Below are 23,076 nucleotides of genomic sequence, written 5' to 3' on the forward strand. Positions count from 1 at the left end.
AACACATTTCAGAAACCATCTTTTAAAATGGTTACCTCTTTTTGGTGAAGTTAAGCAGCAATATTCTTAATTTGTATAGAACAAGTTTAATCCATTTTCATGGATTATAGGAATTGGTTCAGTTAAACGTATTACTGTATTTGGTATCTTCAGCTAGTAGAGTGTTTTATATTTTATTTGCACACCTCTCTTTTGTATTTAATATTTCAAACAGGTTTTACTTTGTTCCCTTAGTATACATCTATTTTGGGTTTTATTATGATATATGTTAATAACAAAAAGATCAGTTTAACATCTTCTGAAGTACAGGTCCCCAACAAGTTTTATAAACCTGAATATTCTGCATTGTTGCATCAGTAGATTCCATGTGATGTGTGCCTTGCCTTTTACCCCATATTTTGATGCTGGAGGGTAAACAGGATGATGTAAATAAGTGTGTACAGTTATATTTTCCTTTGATTCAATACAAATTCTTAGCATTTATTTTGACATTCAGTTTATTTGATCAACACACTCCTTCCTCTTTTTTTATATATGTTTCATATAAAACAGTTTCATACGTTATATACATATGTATACATATGAAACTGTTTTATATAGTCTGCCAACCCTTAGGAAAGGCCTTCCAGGAGGCACAATGGAGTGTAATGAGGAGAGGGAGATCTGGGTACTCCTGTGTGCCAGTATTCTTTCTGCTCATGGTAGTGTTGACTTTAACCCCTCTTTTAAAAAAATCTCAGTAGAGCCTCTCTATTATGTCTTTAGAATCAAAGTTTTAGCCTTTAGGAGAGTTTGTTCCTATTTTTTTGCTTTTAACTGTTCCTCTCTAACCTGTGACTGTTTAAAATTGCTCAGGGATCTTTGGTGAGGGACTTTATCAATCATGTTTGGAAGTCCAGGTGAACACTGTCCGCCAGGACACCTATCCACATGATTCTTGACACTTGGTCAAGAACTTGAATAATAGTCACTGGTGTCTGCTATTCTGAATGAAATCCGGTACTTCAGAACATTGGTGTTGGGTACTTTAGCTCCTTACAGATCGTTCTTTCCAGCTTCAAGATGAGGTTTTAAAAAGAGGTTATAGTCAACACTACCATGAGCGGAAAGGAAACTGGCTCACCAGTAGGCTTCACCTTGTTAACGTCAGAAGTTTCTTTGTAATGTACTTGACTTGTAAAGATTTTGTCAGATTTCTTCAGGAAATATTGCAGAACTGGTATTTTGTAGATTTGTTTTCCCTTAAGTTGTTCAGCAGCACACTATCTGTCTCTTGGATTTTGCTGGTAGTGTCCAAAGCAGGGCAAATTGTTCTCTGTTTGAGATTGACATATGTCAGAAACAACAAATTGGGACAGCCTACTGTGTAGGGAAAAATGTGACATAATATTACACTGTCAGCAGTTAGTTACTGGCTTCCTGGGAAACAGTTCTAATCACTTCACTGTTTGACATTCTACTGCCTCATCAAACAATGTATGTATCCCTTTAGGGTGTAAGCAGAGCCTTGCATCTGAACCTATTTTCTTGAAACTCTGTAGGTTCCTTTACTATAAAAGCAACATGTAAGTTTGGATTGTCAACAAACATCCTTTTTTTCTTTCTGACCCTAATGTTCAGCTACTTGTATGGTTGTTGAATATTTTTGTGATGAAGAAAACTAAATAGATAGTGAAATATAGAAGTGGTGTTAGCATGTGCAGTGGAGAAGTTATCGGTTACAGTTTTTCCATGGTGTGACTTCCACATAGTATGATTTTATCCTGATTTATACTGAGATTTTTAGAATGTTTACTGTGAACATTGGAATGTTGTTCTATAAATGGTGAAGTATAAGAGTATTTGTCACCCAGTTTCTAACATAACTCCTTCACTGAATGTTGTACTAGTGTTATTGTGTTAGGTGGTTTTAATTTCTATGTTGAAGTTGCTCTAAGAGATGCATAGCTATCATGTCAGTCATAGGCTTACATCATCTAATTGTGGGACATCTGAAGTAAATATTAATAGTCTCATTCTAGATTCTAGATACTCATTTTGAATAGATAATGGATGATGTCTGGGTGTTTAATTTTCACACCTTTCTCAGGAATAGGTTTATGGGCAAAATCCTGTTCATGCAGGTGTAAATTAGTTTGTTGTACAGTATTGTTATGTGCCATCGAGTTGCTTCTGACTGGTGGCCCTATGAATGAGAGATTTCCAACATGTCCTGTCCTTAACAGTCCTGCTCAGTTCTTGCAAACTCAATCCGGTAGTTTCCTTTAGGGAGTCAGTCCATCTTATATTTAGTCTTCCTCTTTTCCTGCTGCCTTCAACCTTTCCCAGCATTATTACATTTTCCAGACAACTCTGGCTTCTTATGATGTGCCAAAGCAAGATAGCCTCAATTTTTACATTTTTGCTTCCAGAGATAGTTCAGGCTTGATTTGACCTACGACCCACTTGTTCTTCTTTCTGGCAGTCCAGAATATCTGCAAAGCTCTCCTCTACCACCACATTTGAAATGAATTAGTTTTTTTTCCTGTCAGGTTTCTTTATTGTCCAGCTTTCACACCCATACATGGTGAATTAGTTATGTCTGTGTAAATGTGCCAGGTGTTAGGCCTAGCAGCAGGGAACTGTACAGTTTGATTATGTGCTTGAATGCATAATTCCCATTGTGACTGTTTTGCAACATGCCGGCAGAAGTACTGCATAGATAGAACTTCTGCCTTGGTGCTGTTGTAGCTACTGTGGATATAACTAGATATTATGTCAACATGGCTATGCAAGAGGATTTTGCTTGTTATCTAATAAGTTGGGTTTCTGGAATTTTCAGTCTCGTCTTGGGTGCATGGGGTGAATGGTAAGATGGTCTGTTTGTAAATTCTTGTAGATCTTTTTGGTTGGCATCAGCTCAGGGCCTGATTGAACCCTCAGTGTTGCAGCCAAATGGGACAGCCACACTCAGATACAAAGACTGCCAGTTTGAGTCCTTGCAGTTCTTGTCAATAGCAGATATTCTGAAATTCCCTTTGTTTTAATTTAATTCTTGATATCTGGGAATATGGACTAAATGATTGAGTCAGACCATGTTAAGTAATGAAGAACAGCAGTCATTCAAAACAGCTTTTTTTTAATGATATAAAAACTTCCTTCTGGGAGGATTATGTTCCATCTTCACTGAAAGAAACCTTATGAAGATCCTTACAGAAGAAGCTTTATTTCCCCTAGACCAGGCAAGATGAAGGCTGGTGCCCAAATACTGTACCTGTTCCTACTAATCTAGTGGAGAAGGTGCTATACTGTATTACCGTTGTTCAGTCTGAGAGTTTTCATGCAGGATATCCTAGCTTGTCTCCGTTTTGTTAATCATGCATATGAAGCCATTGGGAAAGGTAGTCTTGGTATTTGGCATCAAATGGGGTGTGGTCCCTTTGACAGATCTCTGCAAACTCCTGTAATATAATTCCCAAGGAGAAATACAATGTTTCCTAACACCACCTTCTTGAAAAAGCAGAAGAACTTTTCATATGAGATGCCCATCATGTCTGGAACATGGAATATGTCCCTAGTACAGGATATAATGGTTATGACACACTGAGAGTTTCCAATGACAGTTGGGAATAAAAGAACTGTTGCTGCCACTACCAGTCTGTAGTTCTGGTTGTTTTACTGCTCCAGGAAGCATTAAGTGCTTGTATGCTTGAAATCCTTTCAGAGCTGTCACTGCACTGAAACATCGAATCTGCTGATTGATGACATTGTCCAATTGCTAGTCATGATGAATGTGGTCTTAACTAGTAATTAGATGACAGCTGATCTGGTTCTGGGCATCCAAAATGCCACAGGTAGTTAGGAAATGCAAGGGAAAATGCAGCACATTTGTTGTTGTTGTTTAGTCGTTAAGTCATGTCCGACTCTTTGTGACCCCATGGAGCAAAGCACGCCAGGCCCTCCTGTCTTCCATTGCCTCCCGGAGTTGGGTCAAATTCATGTTCGTTGTAAACATGTCATTTTTGGACATGGGAGAAGCAAATTCTGCCACTATTCATGGTCTGTGGGGCTTTGTCTTACATTACTCATGGAGCTAAATATTTGTCAGATGTTCATTACTTCATAAAAGAGATGAAATTCTTTCATATATAATGTTTTTAATATAGTGATGGAGGCAGTGGGACACAATAATGGAGAGAGTGTTGGACTTGATCTAGAGATGTCTGGATTCAAATTGTCATTTGGGATTGAAATTCACTCAGTGAGTCTGGTCTGGTCACTGTTGTTCAGCCTTCTTTCTGGGAGAAATACCTTGCCCCATGGGTGTCAATGACCAATCCCTACCATAGACTAGTCAGAAGCTATTCTGCTGTGACAATGTTCACTTTCCAGCAAAGTTCATAGGAGGCTCATTGTCACTGCACAGCGTGTTGAGATGTTAGTACAGCATGAGTGTGGCTTGAAAGAAATGACTGGGAGCCACTGTCAACAAGGCAACCAGAAAAGTTGCTGCTTAGGGGTCTTGTTGGGTCTCTAGTAGTACTTAGGGGATAGCTCTTCTATTACTTGCATGCCAGTGTAATGCAGAATGGTAAGAGTTGCTTATTCTAGCCAAATCTTTATATAATATCTTACTAATTCCTCTTTCAGCAAATAACAAATGCGGGTAAAAGATCGCTCAAAACCTATCCATGACAAAACCAAGAGACACAGGAAGTCAAATCAGAATCAGGATGAAGACTCTTCGGACGACATAGCTGGTAACCGTCAGAGCCAATCTGAGTATATGGTAGCTAACTACGCTAATAAATGTTGTATCTTTTGTGTTCTGACACTGATGAACATATGTCATGGAGCTGAATACTCTCATTTCTACTCTGCTAACCCATACTAATGTGGGCTGCAAAAGCCTACTTATGATGACACCTGCAGGTAATTGTTTCACCAAAGGCAGGGATGTAACATTTATTGTGATTTATCTGGATTCTCAGTAGCTACTAAATCTTTGGGAACAAAGGGAATCAGCCCTTAGTATCAGGCTTTGTATGTGCAGCTTCTACCCATGACATGGAGATTTGTTCCAACTGGGTATAGCTAGTTTAATTGGAAGGCTTCTGCTCCAGAAATGGTTATAAACAGACATTTATGATCTGATCATATATGAAAGGATCTTAGCTATTCTTGAGGAAGTTTACACAACTATCTCTTTTTATGAAAGAAATGAGGTGGGGGTAGTGGATTAGAATTCCACTGCAGTAATATTATTTTTGCATGTTGGGGGGAATGGAGGGAAAAATGAAAGTGTATAAAGATGAAAATTCAGAAATCTTTAGGCTACAAAGTCAGCCTTAAATGATAATCACATAATCATGTGATTTCTACTCTTTATTCCCAAGGTACAGTACAAACATATTTTCATACAAACGTCTGCTCCAACAATTAATTGTCTATCATAAACCTTTTAATTTTAAATTTTCTTTTTTAGGTCTGACATGCCAGCATGTAAGCCAGGCAGTAGATGTACATAATGTTAAGAGGGCAGTAGCTCAAAGTGTGTGGTCAATATGTTCAGAGTGCTTAAAGGAAAGAAGAATATGTGATGGCGAGCCTGTAATGCCTTCTGACATATGGCTATGCCTTAAATGTGGCATGCAGGTAAATAAAGATATTTTATAGCTCTCATAATGTATTTTCTCTTACTGATTTTGTGGAACCTCAGGTACCAATAAGGAGTTAGTCAGTTTAGAATTTTCCTTTGTGGGATGTCCACAGTAACTTTTTAGTTCTTCATTAGAGATATCCAGTAGCATGATCTTCCCTAAGTCTTTTGGCTTGGTTATTTTGAGGAATTGCCAGAATAGATCAGTGTGTAGAAAACATTAGCAAAACAAACTGCTGGATATTTCTGGGATAATGCAGAAGTATATTATAGAGAACTGGATGTATGTCTATGGTCCTGTCACATGTGGTATGAAAGTGGCTCAGTGTGGGAGACAAACATCTTGGCTTCTATGGAAAGGTTTCCTCTGCTTTTCTGTGTGTGGTGAGGGCAAGAAAGATATTCAGGTAAGAAAAATATAACTTGTCAGATTTTGCTTGGTGAAATCTTATGAAATGTCTTTTGAAAAATAACTAAAATGTCTTTGGTTTTTTCTTGTAGAATAAAACACATACAACAGTTTTACTGAAAAATATAGGAGTTTGGATAACTATGTTTTAACATTTTATTAATGAACTTCAGGGTTGCAGTCAAAACTCAGAAGGCCAGCATTCCCTAAAGCATTTCCAAACAGCACTGGCAGAAACTCATTGCATTGTAATCAATCTCAGCACATGGATTGTATGGTAAGTTAGTTTGTGTTTTGAAGTAAAAACACAGAGTGAGAACTAAATGCTTTTGTGCAAGAAGACAGACATCTTGCTTAGTAGTACATTGGTATGTGTACCTACAGTGCCTTATGCTTTATACATTTTTGTGCATGCTTACTGTGAATTAAAGATACAAAACAACACTTTACTGTACAGTGGTGTCTCGACTTATGACCATAATCCATTCCAGAAGATGGACGTAACTCGAAATGGTCATAAGTGAAGCACCATTTCCCATAGGAATGCATTGAAATGCAATTAATCCATTGCGGCCGAAGAAAAAAATCACACACACAAAAAAATAAAATCATGCAAGATTTATTGGAAATGTGATTAATCCCTTCTGGCCGGGGGGGGGGGAGAGAAAAGCAATCAGGCGTGCAAGAGCCATTGGAAATGCACAGAAAACAAATGGAGCAGATCGAAAATGCACAGAGAACAAAGGGCAGGTTGGAAATGCAAAGAATACAAAGGAAAAAGCAAGGGAAGCATGCAGGACCCATCGGAAATGGGGACCTCCCAGAAAAGCAATAAAACCCTCAAGACCCATCGGAAATGGGGAAAAAAACCCAAAAAGCAACCAAGACCCATCGGACATGGGGGGGAAACAAAAAACAAACAAACCCCCCAAGACCCATCAGAAATGGGAAAAAACACTCCAAAAAGCAACAACCCCCAAGATCCATCGGAAATGGGGGGGACAAAAAATAAACAAACCCCCCAAGACCATCACAGCATTGAAAACTACGCTGCAAAAACACCCAAAACAGTTTTTAAGAAGTAGAAAACAGGACCTTACCTTACCAGGCAGCCCGAAGCCTCCTTGCAAACACACACATACATTCACTCAGAATCAGAAGCGAGGCAGTCCCAAGCCTCCTCCAATGCACACTCTATACTGTAACTGCTGAGGCGAAAGAGTTACAAAGAAGCAGCCTCATCGCCACCTACAGTTAGAAATCTGAATTTCCCACCTTTTTCCCCTGCCTTTTTCCGTTTGTTAGTGGAAGCTCCGGTCGCAAGTAGAAGCAAAATTTTGTGGCCGGAGCTTGTTGTAACTCGAAATGGTCGTAAGTAGGGACGTTGGTAAGTCGAGGCACCATTGTACAAGTTAATCTTGGGATAGTACTGATATTTATAGAGTTTAATTTGGTGATTAAAAAGAAACTGATACTTCCAGTAGATCAAATGGTACAAGACTGGCATGTAAATTTTAGTGACATGAACTATGGATATCTATGGAAATTGTTTTCAGGGTAGGGTGGAGGTAAGCTGCATATTATGTTTGTGGTTTGTACATGTAATGTACTATTGCAACAACCATGAATTTTTCTTTTGTGTGTTCCTTAGAATCCTATTCAATAACATTTAGAATGTACATAATGTAAGAGAAAATACAGTAATGGGAATTTGGCATCATTCGTATAAAACATCGGCCACAACAAGCTTCAGCAGAATGTTATATAGATGCAGCAGTCTTAAAACTGTATTATTTTCTGGCATGGCCACCCTTAGTGTAACACTAATAACTTCAGATTAGGGGTCCCCAACCCCCGGTCCACGTCCCAGTGCCGGTCCATGAGCTTGTCGGAACTGGGCTGCAGAGACAGATCTCCGCCCCTCTGCCTGCACGCATGGTGGCCGTGTCATGCTCATGGGGGGGGCGTGTTGCGCTCACGCAGGGGGTGTGTCATTCTCATGGTGGCTGTGTCGCACTCGCGCAGGGGTGTGTCGTGCTCACGCGGGGGGGGTGTTGTGCTTGCGTGCCACCCCCGCGCTCTCACGGAGCCGCCCCCCCAACCGGTCTGCGATCCCAAAAAGGTTGGGTACTACTGCTTTATATGACATGCCAGGAAAAGAGTTATTGTATTCAACAGTGATTTCTACTATCATAGATACTTTAGTGAATACTTCATAGAGAGTAGCGGTGGCATTAGCGGGCATTACATTTGGCAGTAAGAGAAGATGGCTCTATCTGATCAAGGTATGAAAGAGTCTGGACTGGAACCATAAAATCTCTAGAAATCAGGAGCACGTGTATATTCATGTGATATAAGAAATCAGCTTTGGAGAGTCTAAGTATTAAGGTTTTATTCGTTGCATTAAGATTAGTTGTTAAAATGTTAATATTTATTTTAGGTGTTACGAATGTGAAGAAGAGTTATCAACCCATTGTAATAAGAAGGCTTTAGCACAGATAGTTGACTTCCTTCAAAGACATGTTACTCGGAATGAATCAAGTAAGTATGTGATCAGATTCGTCATATATCTGGGGCAGTTCCTCTCTTTTGGCAGGAAATAACGAGGGAATCTCCTTTTGAATATCAACTGTTTTATTGAACTTAACATCAGGTGAATCAACGATCACCTCTGCCGGTTCTCATATCAGGCAGCGGCCCATATTGAGGGGACAACAAATTTGTCTTTGAATTGACATCATTTATGAAGGGGCTGGTCCAAACCGTTCACGATCGTTGGGTTTCCTCAGGGGTGTACTCTTCACTGTGCAGATGGTCCCATAGCATGGGTGTCTGGCCCAGTTGTCTTCCGGTGGTGGACTGTTGAACGAGGAGACTGGTCGGACCACCTTCTTCCAACAGCCTTGTCCTCGCAGATACACCATACTGTCCATTCTAGGGAGTCTACGCGTGTCCCGTTTCCTTTGGAGATGTCTGGATCTGGCAACAATCCTCCGGTCTTTAGATTGGGAAAATCTTCTGACAATCCTCTCATTCTATTATATTTGGCTTTTTCTCCTTCCCCCCCCCTCTTTTGTGATGTTCCCAATATTCTAAATTGTCTCCTCCCACTCTGATCTTTTATATCTTCCTCCCATACGGGTATAATTAAAGCAAAAAAAGCAAAGTGTGCTGCTTATATACCACCCCATAGTGCTTCAAGCACTCTCTGGGCGGTTTACAAGTTAATTATGTGGGCTACACATCCTCCTCCCTCTCTCTCTCTCCTCTATTAAGTAAATCTCAGTTTTTTCCTGTCTTGTTTCCCTCCTTATCTTTTCCTCTTCCTTCAACCCTTTGTTTCCTAATACCTCTTTCACTCTCACAACTTCATCATGTGTGGATGTCTTTTGTTGAGGGGATGGCTCACTCTCCACTTTCTCTTTTTTCTCTATCTCTCCTTCACAAAGCAGAGACCTTTGGGTAGTGTGGGTGGCATATAAATTAATTAAATAAATAAATAAAGCAATTTCAAGAAATTTATTGTGGGTCAGAATTTAATATGCTTTTACTTAAATACCTGAAGTATTCCGTGGGGATTTCCATGCATTCACCTCACATTACACAAATAGTTGCACTGTTTGGTGAGGTGTTTATGCAGCTAGTTTATGCAACAAACTACATGACCAGTTGCACAACAGATAGTTCCATGATAGAAATCCCAAGAAGGTACTAGTCAAGATGGACACAAGATTTAGGATCTTGGAAACTGCTTTAGGAATTTCCGGTGTAGTCTGCAGCACTGTTATTAAGCACAAAACAGATGGGGTGGGGGTGTTAAAGAGCAGAAATCCTAAGTAGTTAAGCAAAGCTGCCTTGCTGCTAAGCATTGTCATGGTTAACTTGTAAAATAGAGGTAGCAGGTTTTGGACCTGTGACATCTGGTTCAAAAGCCCTGAGTTCCAGAGGTCTGTGGATTTTACTCTGCAGTGGTAGCAATGGATTCACCAGTGGAGTGTGTGCATAATGTACTTTGTTGTTCTGTTTATTTTGTCAGTGGTCAGAATCCTGCTGGGGAATTACGCTGGCATAAGTGTAAAGGTGTAAACTGTGGTAATGAATGACCATTGATGAAAAAGTTTCTGCTTGCATTTCTAGGTGCACACTATGCATGTAATTACAGTGATTCCTCGCAAGACAAATTTAATTTGTTCTGTGGTTAATGTCGTCTTGTGAAAAATTTGTCTTGCGAAACGAGTTTTCCCATAGAAATGCTTTGAAATCTAATTAATGCGTTCCTATGGGCAAAAAAAGTCAGAACAAAGTCAAATTTGGTTTACAAGGGGTTTATTAAGTGCTCTTTAAAGCCATACATATTGTGCAGATGATTTCAAAATTTTCAATAAAAAAACTTTAACTTTTTAAACATCATAGAAAAACATTTAAAAATCAGCAAACATGAGGCAGGAACAAAAAACGGAAAACAGTCATCTTGTGAAGCATGGCCATAGGAACATTCGTTTTGTGAGTCATCAACCCCATCGCCAAAACCATTCGTCTTGTGAGTTTTTTGTCCCGCGAGGCATCTGTTTTGCGAGGCACCACTGTACTTAATAATACTACTTATTAATAAATGGCAATTTATTAATTAGTGGCAATTCTCCACCACTGATTTACACAACTACGCTTACACTGACATAAAACCACAGTAGTATTCTGGCCAACATATCAAAATTGTCTTAATTCCTCCCTCCCCCATTTGTTTTGTATCTAACTAAACTGGAATTGATTCTCTGTTTGGGAAGAAGGGATTGAAGACTGGATATTGTGGCTGGATATGATGCATGATCTTCTAAGCCAGTTGAATGTGACATTTTGTCACATCTTTGAACTTGATTGGTCTGAATGTGTATGACCAAATATAGGACATACACCTGCATTCTGAATGCTAAATAAAACTAGCAATCCACATAAAATTTGATGGAGATTTTGCTTAACTATGATTCCACCTGCCATTTTCTGTTAGTCTGCTCTGTATCTGTAGAGGGCCTTCACTTCCTGATGCTATACTTTCTGAGAGGAAACTGTGACAATCATTTCTGAAAGTGGCGGGTTTGCTGTACTTTAAGCTCAGTAGAGAGCACCTTTTGAAGAACTCCAGTGCCTTGAAAACTTTGCAACTGCTTCCTCCCAGGAAGCATTGTGGCAGGAAATGAAGGCCTAGAATGTCAAGCAGCCTAAGAAGAGTAGGCTCTACTCCAGGCAATCAAAATACAGGTGTCTGAAGGTGGATTTGTAGGCTGAAACTCTCAGAGTTCTACCTGGGTTCTTTTTTTTTAATGGAGAATTCTGAGAGTTGGAGTCCAAAAAATTCAAATGGCACATCCCTAATTGTTTGTCTTCCTCTACATTTAATAAGTTCTTGCTTCATAGTGGTGTGCGCATTTATTCAGTAATGGTTGCCAACATCTCCCATTTGAGAAGTGTGGCATGGCTTATGCCTAATTTAGGTTTGATTGTAAATGTATTCGGGGGAAAAATGAATATTTTGGGTGGAAGAAGCTTAAATTTCTGAATTGATATGCTTTGGGAAATAAACAGAGTCAGGATGCTTGTCCTTTGTATGAGTATAAAAGATTAGCGTGGCAGTACGATCCTTGTTTCTCCAGTTATCGGTTCACAAAGATTTAATTTTAGCCTTAAAAATGTGCATCTTATGTCGCTTCTACATGACTGGTCCAGGAAATTATGTTAAATGATTGAGATGAGCCCAAGTGTGGGATTCCCAAAAGAATGCTTGCAGCTGTCTACATTTCTCATCTGATCTAGAGAGTCACCCTGAGCAGTAATATGTGTGCTCTCCTTCCTTCCTCTTTTCTGCTTTTATTTTCTTGTCAAAGGTAAATAATACTCTGGTTGGTTGGTTGGACAGGTAAATTCATTTGTTGCAAGAATAAAGCTTGAGTTTCATTGGAAGTAATTACAAAGCAAATGCTAGTTTTGTACACAAGGCTAGCAGGGCATTAAACTGACTTTGCTATGAAAGTGGGTGAGTTGTTGCCAGTTGGGAGTTCACAGTGAAACTACTGCACACGGAGCACACAGTAATCATGGTGAAGTGCAAGAGTTTTGGATGACTGTTCCCTAGAGAGAGAGAAATTTTAATATAGCTAATTTAGTTTGTTAAAAGGCTACTTCCCTGTGATGGAGAAGGAAATGAAAATTTCATACTGAAATATTCCGGAGAATGTTTCCAAGTTGGGACCACCTGGACAAGGTCTTCAGTGAAACTGGTAGAAGACAAAGGAGATATTTTGACATGCTGTTAGTTTGTGAAACTGTCTGATATGATGACTATTTTAATTGCCCTTTTAGAAAGGGCACAGCCCTCCTTACATAGAGTATTGGATTGTAAAACTTTTAACTCGATGTGCAGTGCGTGTACAGCCTACATAAGAAGGGAAATCTTAGAAACATTTAAAAATATTTCTTGTTAACATTCTTCCCTTTCAGAGTCTGACACCATCATGGACTGTTCAGACTTTCACAGCAATAGCTTTAAACAGTGGTATTATATTGTACCCAAGCCAGCCTCTCAGCTTCATCAGCCACTAAGTTCTTCTCTTTCCTAGAACTTAATTTCCTATTTATTTTTCTATGAATGATCAACTGTAATACTCTGACTCTGTACTTTCAGTTTCTAATTAAGTGTGTTAGATACTTTGCACTAAGTGTTTTGTGATTACTTGGTGTTTATCCATTTCATTTGAAATGTTGGTACTCCTATATTAAAAGCTTTGGTTTTAATGAATTGTTGATGTTTAGTCGTTAAGTCCTGTCCGACTCTTCATGACCCCATGGACCAGAGTGTGCCAGGCCCTCCTGTCTTCCACTGCCTCCTGGAGATGGGTCAAATTCATGTTGGTAGCTTTGGTGACACTGTCCAACCAACTCGTCCTCTGTCGTCGCTTCTCCTCTTGCCTTCACACTTTCCCAACATCAGGGTCTTTTCCAGGGAGTCTTCCCTTATCAGATGGCCAAAGTATTGGTGCCTCAGCTTCAGGATCTGCCCTTCCAGTAAGCACTCAGGGTTGATTTCCTTCAAAATGGATAGGTTTGTTCTCTTTGCAGTCCAGGTGACTCTTAAGAGTCTCCTCCAGCACCACAATTCAAAAGCATCAATTCTTCGGCAGTCAGCCTTCTTTATGGTCCAGCTCTCACTTCCATACATTGCTATTGGAAAAACCATAGCTTTGACTATGCCGACCTTTGTCAGCAAGGTGATGTATCTGCTTTTTAAGATGCTGTCTAGGTTTGTCATCGCTTTCCTCCCAATGAATTGTGCCCACTTAATGTAGCTATGACCTGCCCGCTAACCGTTATATTATGTGGTGCTTATTCTTTTTATATGGATTTTGCTGGAGTGCACCTAATTCTAAAACCTGTACATCACAATATAACAGTGCTGTTATAAAAGAGAAACAGAATTAAAGCAACCCTTCAGCTTAAAACAATAAAGATTCTTGGTAGTAAAACAGTTTTCATTTCCATTTAAAAAAAACCATGAATCTATTTTGTGTTGGAAGATATATAATTGGGAATCTCCATTGAATAGGCTCCTGATCCTACAGCACATTGCTGTACCTCAGTTATAGAGGTAGGTAGATAGATTTTAGTGTACAAGAAATGATTGTGTACGATGAAGGATTCCTTCAAACAGGCAGATTCCTTAATTTCTGTTTTATATTTTTCTCTATGCACATTTTCTTAATTTAAGCAGTAAGCAACATTCAATGTAGGTCCCTTAGAAGTGCAAGAGGAGAAATGTGCAAGTATTGCAAAAGCAAGATCTGTTACTATGTAAAATACATCTTCTGAGTGGGGTTATACCAGTTTTATGTATTTGACCAATACTGTATCTGTTTATTATTTCATAACTCTGTAAATACATGGCAGTTTGAGGCAGGGTTGTTTTATGATACTGAGTGGAAAATCCATCCTGTACGGCTTGAAATAAACACATGGGAACAGGAGAGAACAAAAATAGAATGCGGAGCATTCCAAAAGAATCTTTGTTTCTCCCCTCTAAGATTCAGATACTGCAATCCTTTTTTTCCCTTTTTATAATACTGGGGAAAAAATGCTACTTCAAATTGATGTTTATTTTTCCTTAAATGGAACAGTAGCGACTGTATTATCCAGCATGGGTTATACTAAAATGAAACAATGCTATTAACCTTGCTTTTTTTTTTTTAACCATGTAGCCCTGCAGCTCAAGTACCAGAGGAATAAACAATACAGAAGTCTTGACCTTGGAACATGTTCCCTGGTGTCTCGCTCTCGCTCTCTGTATATAAAAAGGAAACACAAATGCTCCCCAGATGAAGGGGAGACAGTGAGCAATTTTTAAAAAATGTTTTGGACCATCTGTACACCAAATTTAAATTCTGTTTCAACAAGGATACAGGAAATATGTGTGCATGCATTTTCTCAGTCTCATTGATATACACACTCACACACAGTAATTATTATAAGTAGTATTAAATGTTTTTGTTATTTATTTCTTTAAAGTGCTTCTGTACCAATTTTCAAGATAAAGGCTACCTGGGTCAGTTCACAGATTAAATGCAGAGGTTTCAGTCTTCCATATCTTCCATATCAGTCTTTCATATCTGTTGGAACAAGGGCAGATAGTTGTGTTAAATTAGTGACTTCTCCAACCCAGCAAATCCCAGTGTAGAAAACAAGATATGAGACATTAAATGAGAGATGTCATCATGTATGGATTTCATCTGGTAGTGTGTAAGATTCTTTGAACTCAGTGAAACTTACTTCAAATTAGACTGTTTGGTGCCATTTCCTTTATGCCACTTCTCATAGTTCCCAATTTCATATTTCAAGACACTCCTGGAGGTTTTCTGACATCTGATAGTGGTAACTCTGTGCCATTGAGTTGATTCTCAGGGTTACGTGTGTGTGTGTGTTATAATTTCTTGGTCACTATTAAAGCAATGTGCTATTCATATATATAATTATGATTTCTTGCATTTTATAATTACATGAGTGTTCCTCTGTGGCAATAAAGCTGTCCTGTTCATTGCTTGGTTTTTATGTGTGGGCTTTTGTTTTATTATTATTTTTTCATCCTGAGTGATTCACATTTGAGATTCAGTAAACAGAACCTTGCTACTTGTGTGAAGCTGTCATTTAACCATGAAATGAAATGCTTTTATTGAGTTTGCCCTGCAGATATGGTCCGCTGTGGCAGTGCTGTCCATATTTGGTGGCTGTGCAAGGAGAGCCAGGTGGTGCTGCAAACCATAGCACAGTGAAGCGTGGACAGATCTAGGTTTGACATTTGTCATCCTGCACTGCTGAAGGGGAGAGAAAAATCTGCTTTTCCATATGTTTCTGCTCTAATTTTTGCCTGCAGTTTTGTCCAGATGGCCTTGTGAGCATTGTTTACTTTAAGATGTTGTCCCAGATGTTGTTGAATGCCAATGGATAAATGCAACAACTGTGGCTGGGTAATATGCAAATTATGTACACAATTTTGTCTCTCTTTTTTAAAAATAACCAATATTCTTCTACATTTTTCTTGTGAAATGTCTTTTTCTTTGAATTATTGTTTTAAAAGGCCAGAGCTATTACGAGGTGGTGGATAAATGTTAAACCATTGTAGCCCGGCTCAAATCCTTGCTGAGCCATAAAGCTTGTTGAGTGATATTGGGCTTACTTTCCCTTAGCCTTTCCTTATCTCAAGTTATTTTGAGAAACAGAAGGTCAGGGTGGACAAAACCCAGCCCATGAGTATATTGTTGATGTGTGATAGAACTCAGCATCCATTCGGGATAAAACAGTTATGAATAATTTCAACATCACCTCTTTATTTTTATTCCCATGGGTGTTCTTTATAGTCACCATTGGACATATTGGGATTGTCATGATGTGCTGTTGGATAATCCATGCTTCGGGTTTCTGATCTTGTTGTTCACTGAATTCTCTCTCTCATACACACACACTTAAAATTAAATTAAGAGCACAGTCCAACAGGAGTGTGCTGCTGCTATGTGCTGGGGCAGCTTTATCACTGAGCAGTTAGGAAGTTGCCTCATAGGTGAGAAGTAACAGGAATGCGCTGTAGGACAGTGGTCCCCAACCTTGGGCCTCCATATGCTCTTGGACTTCAACTCCCAGAAATCCTGGCCAGCAGAGGTGGTAGTGAAGGCTTCTGGGAGTTGTAGTCTAAGAACATATGGAGGCCCAAGGTTGGGGACCACTGCTGTAGGAGACTGCCAGATGATCTGCCATGTACCCACTGAGCTGACCTCCTGCTGCCCCCAGGTGGAAGGGATGCAGTATCAACAGAGAGATTCAGTTGGCACCCTAATAGGCTTCTGTGTGCTGTTGTTTTTGCTAGACTTCTTAGATGCTTCTTGTGGTGAGCTTGGCATACAGAGATTACCTCTGGTTATGAAAATATGTAGACATTGTTATCCATGAAGTACAGTGTGTCTGTTTTGCCATGAATGTATGAACTGGGCAGTTGATGTGTCTTTGCTTTATGGTATGTACAGTATGTCTACGCAGCAACTCAGTAATGTGAAAAAAAGAGTAATAAGTGAAACAACATGTCCATGTTGGATTTTCAGTGGCTCATATTAGTGGACTCAGGGGTGTTCTTTATTTTTATCAGCATGGTGTAGTGGGGACTTGAAAACCCTGACATAGTTTTTTGTAATGTATCATGACTAGAGGGCAGACAAATTGTACCAACAATTTGATGTCAACCATAATAGGTATTTTGCATAGTATTTGCTTTCTTTCAAAATGTATATGCAGTTCTCCACCACTTCCGTTGTTTCAAGAGAGGGTGCATATATCTAAGGGTAATGTATTAGAAATCTTCCAGCATGAAAATTCCATTAATGCAAATAGGTCTGTTTAGTTATTTCAAAAGACTATTTAATGAGTCCTTAGTATGTAACTCATTAGAACAAATATATGAATTTGTATGTCAAAATGTAGATTGCAGCACTGCAGCTCTTGGCATCCATTAAGTCCATAACTTGCTCACATTGACATGCATTGTTAATCAATACTTGAAATGCTGCAGATGTCAGTAATGTTCATATTTAGTACAACAGCTGTGGCAATATGAAAGTTGGTAGTAGAAATCTAGGCTAAATAGTGTCTCAAGTCTTCTCATTACCTCTAGGCTACAAGTTAATGGCTGTCTAACTTCGGTGCCCTGTATCTGTTTAAGCGTTAAGGCAAATAGGAAAATACAGGGACATGGTGCTGGTAATACATTATACTATGCTGTATTAAATATATATAAATATATATAAAAAGTTGAAAGCAAACAACAATCTCCATCGGCATCTTATTTAAGCTTTACAGATCCATTGCCCAGTAGCAAATGTTGTGGGGTGGACAGATAAGTGCATGTTATAGGGAACACCCATTTAGCTTTTAAATAAGGCTAGAACCAATTTGATCTATTGCGTGCTTGGTGGACAGAAAGCAAAGACTGCAATCATGCACTCGTGACATTATGTTTAATTAGACAGAATGGGATTTACATCTGTGTAGACATGCATAGGGTTATGCTGCATGATTCTTACTGCTGCCATCACTGGAATATTGTCTTTATAAATTTGATGATACGGAATTGCAAATACTGTACTGTATTCTCTACAACTACTGTGTTTCTCTGAAAATAAGGTAAAAAGGTAAAGGTTCCCCTTGACAATTTTTGTCCAGTCGTGTCCGACTCTAGGGGGCGGCGCTCATCCCGCTCTTCAAGCCATAGAGCCAGCGTTTGTCCGAAGACAATCTTTCCATGGTCACATGGCCAGTGTGATTTAGACACGGAACGCTGTTTACCTTCCCACCAAGATGGTACCTATTTATCTACTCGCATTTGCATGCTTTCGAACCGCTAGGTTGGCGGGAGCTGGGACAGGCGACGGGAGCTCACTCCGTCGCGTGGATTCGATCTTACGACTGCTTGGTCTTCTGACCCTGCAGCACAGGCTTCTGCGGTTTAGCCCACAGCGCCACCACATCCCCTGAAAATAAGACAGGGTCTTATATTACCGTAATTTTTGCTCCAAAAATGCATTAGGGCTTATTTTCAGGGGATTTTTTTTCATGTACAACCATCTACGTTTATTCAAATACAGTTATGTCATATTCTGGTTGCTGCACAGTGGTGGCAGGCGGGGTTTCACTTAACAGGGGCTTATTTTTTTGGTAGGGCTTATATTATGAGCATACTGAAGAATTGTACTAGGGCTTATTTTCAGGTTAGGTCTTATTCTCGGGAAAACAGGGTATGTACCCTGTATTTCATAGTGTGGTAACCAGTTTTTCCCTTGCACTTGACATTCTTTGGATTCTGGCTATAGCATTCACATAAGATTGAGTGTGGACATAATGTATGCGCCATAATGTACTGTGCAGTGTGTATATTCTCGCCAAAGGAAATTTTCGTTGTCACTTAACTGTTTCTTTTCTTATTCATGGTTTACAGATTCATGGAATAGGTCATCTCTAGAAATGCAGGGTCAATCAAAGCTGGCTTGTTTGCTTTCTGAAATTTGATACCCTTTTTTTGAAACATATGTCGTAATATTTCCACAAATCTTTTCCCCCCTCATTAAAGGTTCATCATCAAAAATTACTTGGCTACATGAGGAAAACATTGAAGAAAGTGAAATATTAAAAGGAAAAGGCATCAATTCCAGTTGGGCAACCGTTCCAGTTAAAGGCATTAGTAATTTGGGGAACACATGCTTCTTTAATGCTGTCATGCAGGTAAGGCTAAAGATGTCTGTCATACGGTGAAGGGAAAAATTGAGGCAAATGCCATTGGATGGCACATTTCTGTGGGAATCAAATGAGGTGGAAGAAGGATAATCCCTGTTTCTTTTCTGATATAATAAAATTAATGAATCTCTTTTATTTTCCTTATTTGTGAAAGGGGGTGGTGGAAAGCAGAGGTTTTATCTTGCCCAGATTGAAGTTTTGCAAACTGCTTTGCAGTTTTGCATAGCTGTGTCAGACTCAGTACAAGTGAGAGGCATGATTGTCTTCCTTGCATGGAACTGTGGAGCTTTGAAGCAGTGAGACCTCCTGCTGCCTTCCATGGTTGAGAAGAGACCCACACAACCATTTGCTGCTTTCAAAATTCCATAGTTTCACACAACTTCAAGGTGCTCGGGCAAGGCAGAGTATGTGTCATTTTTTTTTTACTTTGCACCAGGCCTCCCAGAGCTTTGTAAAAAGCAGTGGAATATTTCTGTGGCTCAGTGTAGGCTCTCTACCACAGGATTTAAGGTCAGTGAAGTATGCAAAACAAAATATAAACAGCTTTTCATTGTACTTTGTGTTTTTCATCCCAAAAGGAAGGGCAAGGGGCAGGAGCCAGCTGTAATTCAGCCGGAATGCTAAACTCATCTACACCTGCTGGGGTTGTGCTCCTTTTCCTTTTTGTTGTTTTCAGTTTTGAAAACAGTTAGACTAAATGAGCTCCTGTAAGGAGTGCAAGCTGAATAAGGGAAACTTTGTGTGCGGAGGTGATTGGAAGATCAGCACATAATCTGCTTCATCTGTAAACAAATGGTTATAATTCAGAACTAAGGAACTAGTGTGGAAGCATTCTTTTTTGTGACTCTAGCTTGTCTAACATCTAACTGTGAGGTCTGTTGGAACACATGTTTAAAAACACCAGTATCCTGCTCTTTGGAGTGCCAAAGCTTTAAAAAGTTTCAGAACAGTTTGTGATGTGGCGAGGTGAGGATGCACACTTTAAAAGGTTAAAAATTTGACCAGCATACACATGTATTTTGGGATAATTGAAGGAGTACTCTGGGTTATGTTCCAGCAGCAGCCTTTGGGCAGGATTATGCCTTCTATTGAGTAAAGTCACTTTCAATAAGAGTTCAGTGTAATCATCTGCCTAGTAGGCAAATGTCATCTATAGCCTTTCCCTTTTTTTCTATTAGAACTTGGCACAAACACACATGTTACACGAGCTAATGTGTGAAATGAAAGAAAAGGGGACAAAACTGAAGATTGGTCAGAATCCACCATCTCAACTGGTAAGCATTTAGAGAGCCTCCCACTTTTAAAATTGAAATGCTCAGTTTGTCTGTGGGAATAACATTGATGGGCACAAAAATGAGAGCAGTTTAAACTTAGTTAATTTGTTTTTAGTATTCACTGGTTGGAATCCTGAACTGTGCAACCGGGCATGCAATAAATGCTACCTATGTTAATTTCTTAATTTATGGCAATTTTTTTTCAAAAGTTGCACTTTATATAAATGCACAGCAGGATTTCATCCACTGAATCTTACTTTAGCAGTTTGAAGAGATAGGGTTGAATCCAGAGTTGCCTTAAATAGACCTTTCCTCATATGGAGAAAGAAAGGGGGGCGGATTTATCCTTTCCTTATTTCACCTTGGAAAAATGTTTGAGAGGATTGAGGGACCCTTAAGAACACTATAGGGAATGGCAGAAGGGCCTATACAAGTAATGCTCAAATATTGCCACCTTTCTCCAGTGGAATTTTGGCTAAATCCTATTTTACTTCCTAATAATGTAGCCCTATTGAAAATCATGGGACATATTGTCTAACAAGCCCCATTTATTTCTCTTGGTCTGCTCTAGTTAGGACTAAACTTGGATTTAGCCTTTAAACTTCCTTGCATGTAATTAAATGATGGTCTTAGATTGGACTGTTGAATAAAAAAACAGCGTTTAGAATGACACATACCTTTTCTTACTGTGTTTTCCCGAACATAAGAGAGGGTCTTATACAGTATTAAATTTTGCTCCCAAAAACGTGTTAGGGCTTATTTTCAAGGGATGTTTTTTTTTTCATGTACAACCGTCTACATTTATTCAAATACAGTCATGTCATCTTCTGCTGCACAATGGTGGAGGACGGGGTTTCACTTAACTAGGGCTTAATTTGGGGGTAGGGCTTATATTACAAGCATCCTAAAAATCATACTAGGGCTTATTTTCAGGTTAGGTCTTATTTTTGGGGAAACAGGGTATTAACTTTATATTTGAAATGTGTTACCTTATTCTGTATTTCATGCTTCCTGATGATGCATTGCAGGGTATCATAAATCTTGCTTTGCTCTTTTTGTTCAATCTCATAAAACTGTTACCAAGTAAATAAAGCTGAATTAAAATATTGTCTTCATTTGAAGAGAAGCTTGCAAATTCTTTTCTTTGCCTGTTAAAGTCAAGACCTGGAAGGTTTTGGGTTCCCCCATTCCACTTTAATTAGACACTGTACCAACTGTTTGGCTTATATTCATAACTGCAAGCAAGTATGTGCATTAAAATCTGCTGTTTATTTTGATCCCGAAGGAGCCTTTGGGAGTGAACCTTTCAAGCCCTGGGTCACTGACTTCAGCTATGTTCCTGTTCCTTCACAGCATGAAAGAAACTGGAAAAGGACCTCTTTCTCCCAAAGTTCTTTTCAGTCAGCTCTGTCAAAAGTAAGAGTAACTTCATGGCAGTAGCATTTTTTTCAAAGATGGCATCTGCACATTAAATCTGAAATGTTTCATGCAATGCAATTCATTGCCTTCATATCAATAGAAAATGCATTGTCCTGTATTGTGTCGAAACAATGGGGCATTTTTAAAAATATTTTTATATTAATAGGTTACTTAAGAACATGAAAGTAATTGATTATTCTTTCTAAAGCAACTGTTTAGCGTCTGGTACTAATTCATCCACTGTTAATTTTGTTAGTGTTGCAGCTGTCAGACGTTTTGCTAAGACAGATTGTGTGCATAGCTACAGGGCCCTTCTGTTTGTTTTCCACTATTCTGAATATTAGAGATGCAGACATTTAACTTATCTGGAGACTTAGTGGCTCACACCACATTTATGTTCTAAGAGGACATGAATAATTCTTTTATTTGTTATGGTTGAGTAATTTTAACAGTGAAAGAAATTATGAAGCCAGGTATTATAGCAGTATTCCTTGTAGTGCATAGATTTGCAGATAATTCGGGAAGTGGCGCTTCTCTTCTGCTTGGTGTGCTCACACAAATACAGTTGCTTTTATTTTTGTTGTTCTGGTGTCTTACTATTTCTGAGCAAGACTTTCTTTAGTATACACTAATGTGATGCTAAGTATGGTGTAAACATAACCATTCCACATTCATTTAGAAAATGCAGTAATTCCTAGGCAGTTTGTGAATTGAAGAACAGAAAAAATTTCACTAGCTTTGATTTCTTTCTTTTTTAAAAAAAGTCAGAGATTTCATCTACATAAACTCAGTTTATTGAAGTTTTATGAATTGCCCATATGCTTGGGCTTGCCAAAATGCAGCCATCTTAACATTTCCTGTTTTTAAGAGTGATTTGATATCATTATCCAGTGCAATTTCGAAGGAGTTTCAAACTACAGTACTATATATTCTCCCATATGTAAACGTTCTTTCATTGTTATTGCCAAAGGCACAATTTGTTTTTCTTCTGGCAAACTTTATTATTGGAAAGCAGATAATAGGATTGTGCACTTCAGTTGCCCATATGGTATCCAGCTAAGAAGCAACTTTCTGCATCATATGATTATGGACAGTCACTGAAGATTATTTATTTGACTGACTGAACAAAAGCAATGGAAAAAGAAGGAACATGTTTGCTAGGGGTTAATGTGTTTTACAAATTGTGAAGACTTTAAAGGACTATTTTGTTATGATCCTGCTTTGTTTTTTTGACAGTATGTCAGATGCAATCTTTAGAGAGGAACCTCATCAGAAACAAGGGGTGGGTTTTGTTAAGTTAAGTCTGATTTGGAAGAATTTACATCATTCTGGTCCAGCACAGTATAGGACTGTTGTTTATTTATAGCACAATTGCTGGTAATTAGGCTATGTGATATGAGAAACTACTTCAGGAATATAATATATATCATAAGAACATAAGAAGAGCCCTGCTGGATCAGGCCAAAGGCCCATCTAGTCCAGCTTCCTGTATCTCACAGTGGCCCTACCAGATGCCTCTGGGA

At 38.9% G+C, this 23,076-nt stretch overlaps 1 protein-coding gene across 11 annotated transcripts in view; it reads left to right on the forward strand.

The window, feature by feature from the left end:
- The window catches only part of USP45 (ubiquitin specific peptidase 45), an 85,842-nt gene that overhangs the window by 4,362 nt on the left and 58,404 nt on the right, over window positions 1-23,076 (forward strand). For all 11 annotated transcript variants that reach the window (XR_013538487.1, XR_013538488.1, XR_013538486.1 and 8 more), the window contains exons 2-8: window positions 4,630-4,739; window positions 5,465-5,634; window positions 6,221-6,324; window positions 8,488-8,588; window positions 18,697-18,848; window positions 20,039-20,134; window positions 21,420-21,550. Coding sequence is in view for 5 of the 11 variants with exons in the window: in XM_072998432.2 (XP_072854533.2) it covers window positions 4,640-4,739; window positions 5,465-5,634; window positions 6,221-6,324; window positions 8,488-8,588; window positions 18,697-18,848; window positions 20,039-20,134; window positions 21,420-21,550 (854 nt within the window). In the remaining 6 variants the exon portion in view is untranslated. The remainder of the gene's footprint in view (window positions 1-4,629; window positions 4,740-5,464; window positions 5,635-6,220; window positions 6,325-8,487; window positions 8,589-18,696; window positions 18,849-20,038; window positions 20,135-21,419; window positions 21,551-23,076) is intronic.

This window comes from Pogona vitticeps, chromosome 1 (genome assembly GCF_051106095.1).
Source record: "Pogona vitticeps strain Pit_001003342236 chromosome 1, PviZW2.1, whole genome shotgun sequence".
In the NCBI taxonomy this organism is placed as follows: domain Eukaryota; kingdom Metazoa; phylum Chordata; class Lepidosauria; order Squamata; family Agamidae; genus Pogona; species Pogona vitticeps.